Source organism: Chaetura pelagica, unplaced genomic scaffold, assembly GCF_000747805.2.
Source record: "Chaetura pelagica isolate M959 unplaced genomic scaffold, ChaPel_1.0 scaffold328, whole genome shotgun sequence".
NCBI classification, from domain to species: Eukaryota; Metazoa; Chordata; class Aves; order Apodiformes; family Apodidae; genus Chaetura; species Chaetura pelagica.
In genome coordinates, this window is record NW_009954216.1 from 1,022,383 (window position 1) to 1,030,915 (window position 8,533).

Here is an 8,533-nt window from a genome sequence, read left to right on the forward strand (position 1 = left end):
TTATCTGGTTTTGTTTGGTTGGGTGGTTTATTTTTTAAACCATTTTTAAATTCATTCTGTAAACACCTTGATCTCTAAAAATTGCTTATTCTTAGTGGCCATGGCACCATGAAAACTAGCTGCAGCAAATTAATTTTCTTCATTTCTAAAGTTAAAAAAAACCCAAAACATGTTGACTTGAAAACTAATTACAGCCTTTAAATCCATCAGGTTCAAATTGGTTCACAGTTTGACTTCCGAGAAGGCAGGCACATTAGCTGCAGCTTTGATAAGTACAAGTCGTCTACTTTTTCCTTATTATTTGGCTTCTGTGATGAAAAAATGTAATGCATTCTCAGTCACAAAATAAGAGAGAAATAACCATAAATCAAGAAGCAATTAGAGAAGCTGGGAGAAGAGGTGAAAAACAAGCCACAAGTGAAAACATTATGTCATTTCAGGAAATACTGTTGTTACAGGCAATACCCCCAGCATTCCTGTCAGCTGCTAGTTTGTAGATGTTGCCAGTTAAACAATACTTCTGAGGAAGATGATCACTCCTGTGTCATTTATCAGTAGCTTTGCTTCTCTAAACTCTTTAAAACAAAAGAGCCAAATGGCATTAAACCAAATTAATGCTAACTTTAAACCAGAGCAGACTATTTCCACAGCAGGTCAGATGCTTTTCAGACAGAACAGTGTTCAGTCCTTCACCTTTGCCTACTCAGCAGTTTGTGATGTGGGCTGAACACAAAGGCTGTGCCCCATGGAGGTTAGTGCCAAAGACACGATTAATGATGTTCAGTGATAAATTCCTAACAAGATAACTTCCTACATGGAGACTCCCCAGTGGAACACTAGGATCTTCACATTTGTAGTTTTAGATTTGATTTTTATGTCTGGAAGTACCTGCTGTGAGATCTTTAACAAAGTTGGAGAACACCCATGGGGAACCCTTAATCCATGGGATAACAGAGCCTGGAAGCAAGCAAAAACTATTCCTGCCTTTAACCTAACCTGAAGAATTTCTTCAAATACGTATCTTATCCCAGTAAAGCTCCATCCAGGGAAAAGACTCAAGCTGGTGCTGAAGACAGGTAACAAAAACTGTGACCATACAGCACAGCAAAGCTAAGGACTTTCTTGAGAAACAGGGACTCCTCTTTCTTTTCATTGAGCTTGACCAGCTAAATTGGTGAAAGCTTCATCACATCCCTGAGGAAGCAGCCCCTGGCAGCAGAGGACAGGCAGTCTGGTGCAAGGAAAGCAAAGGTGCACTGGTGTGCCAGCTGACCTTGCTGTTCAGCTCCTCAGAGCTATTTTCTCCTTCAAAGGAAAGACAAAATAAGCTCTGCTGGTTGCTACCTGAAGCAGGTAGCCACATTATTCTCCCCATCCTAACTGCTGGATTATGCAAATTGCCACCCTGTGCCAAGAACAAACCCTGCAGAATGAAAGGCCCACGCAAAGCTCCTTCAGCAGCCTGAGCTGCCATGTGGTAGCAGAGCCCAGGGAACCCCTGTTCAAGACCCTTATGCAGACTTCACTGACAGCAGTGCTGTTGTACACATGTAACAGACTCAGACAGCACACAGCCCCATTGCAGGCTGCTCATTTTACATGGATGAGCACTTCAAAGTAGCAGTGTTACAGCAAACAGGATGGCAGCAGGCTGGAGATTATTTAGAAATGCATTCAAAACATGTCTTTTCCACAGAGGGCTGCAGATGGGTAAGACCAACGTTGCCGAGCTTATCAAACAATCCCTGCTCTTACCCTCCCTTTCTGGCAGCTGGTGTCCATGGTCCCCGGGAGTAAGAAGGACAAAACTTGTCACAGAGCAGAGGATAGCTAATGATATTAAAAATTTGGGGATTATGGCCATTTCTGCTTCTTCCTAGAAAAAGAGCAATTCATTTGTCTGTGTGTATCCCAAAAAGTTTTCCATGAAAACTGTTTCTCTAGCTAGACTTGCACTAGGCAAGTAATTTGTGAACCCTCTATGAATCCAGCTACCTGCTTCAGGAAGGACTATCAAGGGGAAAGCATTGTTGCAGATGTAGCCAACAAGAGCAAGAAGACATCCAGAAACATTGCTCATACCTTTAAAGTTCCAGACAGAAAATAGATTTTTTTATTTGCTCAGGTACAGCTCAGTTCCAACTCTTTCTTTTATTATTCCTTTTTCTGCTTTGGAATTTTCAGGCGCTGTTTGAGAGCATCACTCCACAGTGCACATTCATGAAGAAATTGCAGATGGAAGCTATAAACGCTTCTGAGGAGGAGCCTGTGGCTGAGGTATGAGCATTGCCTGATTCACTCCCTGGACATCCAGGAGGTCCTGCCTGTGGCTACCTGGATTTGGCACACACAGGGCTGTCACTCACAGGGGACTTTCACATGTAAGGGTACAGGATTAGACTATTTCTCATGGCTCCCAGTTATTTGGATTGGACTTGGTTGTAAAGCATTCGTGAGGTACTTGAAAACTTTCATTTCACACAAATACAGAAATAGTGCTGCAGAGAACATAAAGATTGAAAGATTACATAAAAATTAACAGTTTGGAAAGGTAATTAAATTCTAAGCAACTGGAATGCTACGTAAACTAATGTCTTTTAGTAAGACACTATTTCTCTTTTTATCTTCCTAAATTTTCTTTTAGAAGGAACATCAAAGAAGTTTTAAGCATTATGCCTTTGAGATAAATTGTATTTAAAGGTTACAGTGCAAAACTAGACAATCTTAGTCTTATACAAGATGGCTTATTAATTGCCCTAGATCTGCACATACTCATAAATTTCTTCATGTAATTTGACAAGGGGACTGATTTACCGTCACAGTGAAATACTACATTAAATGTGTGTAATTCTCTCTTTATACTGCTCCTCCCTTCTTAAAAGCACTGTTTGACTGCATGCCATATTGAATTATCACTCTATAATCAAGTGATTTATTTCACTGCTACAGCACATACAGTTAACATTCATCTATATTCTTATGGATTTCATTCAAGCTAAACTCCAGTTATAGAGCAGCAAGATAAGGGACATCTATTCCCTGGTGACACATTTTTCTCTACAACGCAAGCACAAAAAAAAGCAAAATAGAATCTTTCTGAAAGCATAAATAGTACAGAATCATCAGATTGAAAGTTTTGCAATATATTAAACAAATATTGCCTGGGAAAAAAAAAAACAAAAAAACCACAACACACACACAGAAAAATGCCAGCAACAGAAAAACCCCAAACCCATTTTTATTACTGTCAAATAATTTCATAAAGGAAAGGCTGCAGCCTAAGATGCTCTGCATGACAAGAACTGGGAGGACTTGTTCCACAATCCATCATGCCTGACCCAACACTTGATGAAGATAGAAAAGATTATTCCTGACTCAACATTCTATTTTATTCACCCAGTGATAAGTTTCCACCAGCCTTAGCTTATGTGCATTTTCAGATGCCTTGTGCCCCCACAATCCTTGGGATACACTAACCAGGAAGGTTAAACCTGCTGAGCACTGCAGCCTCAGAGTACACAGTGCAACAGCCTCTATGTGCTTATCTTCACAGCTTGGAAGATCACCACAGTGTTCGCCCAGACATTTCCCTCCCCACCTACACTGATTGTTGGGCTCCTGTTGGTTGGAAACATGCCTGAACGCACCCTGCACCAGTACAACAGACAACAGAACTGACAGCCAGGCACTGAAAGGAGCCACACCAACATTTACATGCAGGAGGTCACACTGAGAAATCTAGAGCAAGAACCTAAGTAATTTGTTTAAAAAATAACAGGCAAGAAAAAAGAATGATAATAAGAAATTTTCATTACACCATATTTATGGGTTATAGAGTTGAGGTAGTCAAAGTCAGAAAGGTTTCCAGAAGTAATAGAGACCCTGAGGGATGGGAAAAGAGGGGGAAAAAAGCATAGAGTCTCCTCCATCATTTGGGACCTTTACTCAACAGAACAGCCCAAAGTAGACCTGGAAATAACCCCAGGCATCTAGATTCTCAAATTTAAGCAAAGATGAAAAAATTGTATTAGCTCATGTAAATACATGAACCTAGGATGTATTTAGATACAGACAGTGGAAAAAAACCAAGCCAAACCCCATGGAATTCACTGAGGTCAAATGAAGTTTTTCATACAAGGCAAGGGGAGTAAGGAAGAAATTAGATGTGTGCAAAGGGAAGAAATTCCTTCAGTCTGTGGGCAGTTCTGTGTCTCACTTAGTAATAAGTTTATTTTGAAAAAATATTGTTCCACAGAAATCTAACTAGAATGCTCTTATGTTACACTCTGTACTAACAAAAGCAGAATACACTCAGGACAGGCACTGCAAACATTATTACAATTTCAGCCAGTAGACGGGTGGTCCAGCTAGTCCTTGCAAGTGATTCCCCTACTTCTGTCAGGCCAAAATACTTCATAAATGCAATTCTATTTAACAGAAAAACATCCTGAGACTAAACTTCACTGAAATACATTGCCATTAACCAGAAAGCAATTTGCATGCTGAGATCTGAATTGTTCCTATTGTTCTAAACTGGTTTTGTTTACATCTGAGGATGTGACAAAATGCTGAGGTATATAATTTGTTTTTATTCACATGGAAGTCAAGTCTTTGTGTTCGTGTATTGGCAAAGAGATTTATGTTTCATAGTACCTAATCAATGCTGTAAGAGCAGCATACCATGAGAGATGAAATGCAGAGCCCTGTGATAACCAAGAACAATAGTTCAACCACTGGTTAACTCATTTCATGTGTTTCTGTGTCAGTTTTCTTATCTGTATAAGAAAGAAAACAAAGTTAATCTATTTCTGCAAAGCCCTGAGATATTTTGATAAACTATGTTATTCAAACACAGCATTCTCCAAGGTCACTCTCTCTATGCAGCCAAGGCATACTTAAATAAACTGATCTTCAGCTTCTCCTTCTATGGATTTACAAACATGATTACCAGAAATTTACTTATGGAAGATTTTCCAGCATCCGTTTTCTTATGGAAGATTTAGCCAGCTAATTAGTACTAGGCAGGAGACAGTTCCAGCAGGCAGGAGCCCCAGGCTCAGGACTGACCCTCAGAATTCCTGCTTCCAAAGCTGGGGAGGGCCAGGTGTGACTGGGGAATCATGAGCTGAGCCTTGCAGCAAGCAGGCAGCATGCCAGCCTCACTGCAGAGACTGCAGTTTCTCACTATTCCAAATTCTCAGCCCATGAAGTACTGTAATGTACTTTACAAGCTATAAAACATCAACTAAATGAGCTGTAAATGGATAAAACCTAGTTTCCTAGCTAAGCAATTAGTCTAGAGTATTAATGTATTATTTTTTAATAGACAGCAACAGCAACCCAGTGCATGGAGGGGCATCACACCCATGATCAGCCCGGTGGTTGTGGACAGTGCTGGAGCACAAATAGCATATCTTAAAATAACCACAGACTGGTCTGAGAATGGTTCAAATACAAGCAATGGAACAAAGCAAAATACCTGTGTTTTGAGTCTCCATCTTCAAATGGCAGACTACTGTGTCGAGAACAGGAGGGCAGGCAGGGGAGCTGCACTCATCCCCTGCATGTAGGAGGCATCTCATCGACACACAAAAATAAAAAGCTTTACACTTGGTCCTTCCACTGTTCTCTCAGCACTTGTGGCAAACACTGATGTGCAACGCCAGATTGCACATGTCTATGTATCCTTCCTAAATGCACTGTAGAACATTTATAGTCTACTGTTTTATTACTAAAAAACAATAAACTGCAAGTGTCATAATAAAGAGAACCTTTTTGCGCCACCAATACTTTGTAAGTGTTGTTGTTTGCAATGAGTCTTCCAGTCAGGAACAAATGAGAGCAAGCCCCTAAGACGATGTGTACGTTTTATCTTACCTGCCTAGCCAAGACCACTTGGGCAAAAACTCACTCCCTTAGTGTCTAGACACAAGTCTTTGAACTTGACAAGCCTTAGAAGATTGTCATTCTACTCCACTTAATGGCACATTGATTTTTTATACTTCCCTCTCTGCAAATCAATATTCTAATAGATGCACATGGCAGAGGGACAGAGTACATGTCCACTAGCCTGATGGGGATGATTATCCTGAAATGAAGGTCAAATTGAAGTAAAACCTAAACCTGACATGAGAAGAGTAGTGCAAAGAGTCTGTAAGCAAGGCAATAAAAATTAATAATAATAATAATAATAATAATAAAGTACCTCAGATTAATGAGGAAGATGACACAACCTCAAGAGAGTATGGATAAGGCAGCTAATAAACTCAACCTGGGAATGATGGACTGAAGTCCCCTTGGACTGCCTGCACTCAGTGCCACGATTCAAGAAGCACTAAGTCTCTTGCAGGAAACATCTCCAGCAAATCATACAGGAGGTGTTCCTCCTTTTAAAGTAAAATAATAACTTTAAATATCTGAGAACTATTTGAACAGCCTACTCAGAACAAAGTCAGACAGAAACCACATGCAACACAAAATAAAATACTTAAAATGAACACTTCATTCATCCAGAGATCAGTTCTGTAGGAAACTAGGAAGGTGAAGGGAGTCTTCAAACAGGCTCTTTTGGCAAAAGGCCTTCTCCTGATCTTGTCTTTGTGGTGCAGGCAGGGAACAACTTTCATGCTGTGGAATTTAAATTGGCCATCTTGCATGGCCAATAAACTGGCTGGAGTAACTTAAGGCAAGCTTGAGACAGAAAACACTGCAGTGGTCCAGACAAATGAAGAGCAGTGCAAGAGCATTCCCATGGCAGAGCATTCCCAAGCCCTGGGAACTGAGCATCTGGTAATCCCACCAAAAACCGGTTACAATGGAAGCCAAGCAGCAAATAAGCCCAAAACCATTTTTGCAAATAAGCCCAAAAACCTCACTCCAGGCTACAAAAAGAGGAACACAGATCCAGGGAAATTATTAATGCTTTCCACTTGGCTTGAGGAAGTAGCAATGCAAGCAGTGGGCAGTCATGGGCCCTCTGACTCAATGGATACATAATCAAATTAGAGATGTGTTAGCAAAGGGCTACCAAAATGGTCAGGAGACTAAGCACATTGGAAAGAATTATCTTAGAAAAAGATTCCCTGATTCCAGTGCCTTCTGTCTACCAGAAAGGACAAGAGCACGGCTCTTTTCCCGAGCACAGGTCCCTCACTTGCAGCCTGAGGAATCACAGGTTCACACACAGCCCTGAGCTCACCACCTGGTTATAATACCCAGGATCAGCTGTGCAAATTCAGTGCGGGGTCAGATTGAGACAGCCCTCAAATGAACTCACTGCTCCAGGCACAGTTAACTTTCCACACTCCAATTACCAGAGGGATATTAAGAAATCTGAGAAACAGTCATAAAACAGATTAATGAGCAGAAATCATTATTGATACAGGGAGAAAAATCAACAGCTAAATGCATGCAATGTGTCAAAGAGAAATGATTCAACAGTGTAATCCCAGAGACAGCATAATTTGTTGCAAAAGAAATTCACAGCTGCATCAGGTGCCCTTGATCAGCATCACAAAGTTCACACACAGGTCACCCTTTCAGCTCCCTTTTAAGATTTCTTTCCACAACATTTTTACATAACAAATTAAAATAAGCTTTCATCAGTTTTTCACCCAACCTGGGCATTTCAGCAGTTCAGCCCACTCATAGTTCAATAAAACAGAAGTCTTGGGTAGGAGAAGGAGGAGGAGGAAGAAAACATTGGATTTTCCATGACCTTTTGCTGATATCCAAAACCCCATCTCCTGTACACACAGGCAATCTGTTTCTTTTACTACAGAGTAATGACTCATTACTTTTGTCATTTAAAAATGGAACAGAATTCCATCTGGCACTAAGGATTAGCAGCCAAATTATGTATGTCTTTATCTAAAGGTCAATTTGGTAATAAGAGAGTGCACTAAACTATAAAACCAGTCTATTTTAATATTTGCAATCACTCAACATTTCAGTATCTATCTCATAAAACTGATCATCCTCCTTCCTCACAATGAGAAGTGCTCTAAGGATAAAAGCATCAACCCCAACCAGGCAGGCTCAAAGGCATCCATGGGAAGCAGCTGTCCTGCTGCTCGGGTGGACAAATCGAGCATGTCAGGCTGTGCACATGTAAAGCCTCTCACCATCTTCATTCCATTCTGTGAGGAAGCACTGATGCTACAGGCATATTTCCTTTACAATCCCATCAGCATCCACTAATCCTAAATTTTAACTGATCAAAGTCTTCTTCAACATTATACTGGCCAGATAGTGGCCTCAGAAAGTTTGTCTTTCATAGCTTGCCTTCTCTTACAGGCTGAGTGCAGCCCTAAATAATCCCACTCGTTATTTTCCTATCAGTTCTGGTATCACCATTAACTGTGCAACCCACAAATACAGACTTCACCATCCAATCTCAGCCATACCTCTTCTGGTGCTGCTCAGCTGCTCTTCACAGGCAGGAGAAAAGGGACACTGTAGACGAGGCTGGTCAATTTCCTGGATGTTGCAGAAAGAGGGATCAGAAAAGTCATGTTAGTTACCACCACAGGGA

General features: G+C 40.8%; 1 protein-coding gene across 1 annotated transcript in view; it reads left to right on the forward strand.

Annotated features, from left to right (window-relative positions):
• The first annotated feature begins 745 nt into the window (after positions 1-745).
• The window catches only part of LOC104393850 (histone-lysine N-methyltransferase SETMAR), a 29,901-nt gene continuing 22,113 nt past the window's right edge, over positions 746-8,533 (forward strand). The window contains exons 1-2 of the mRNA XM_010003372.1: positions 746-751; positions 2,185-2,277. Coding sequence (XP_010001674.1) covers positions 746-751; positions 2,185-2,277 — 99 coding nt within the window. The remainder of the gene's footprint in view (positions 752-2,184; positions 2,278-8,533) is intronic.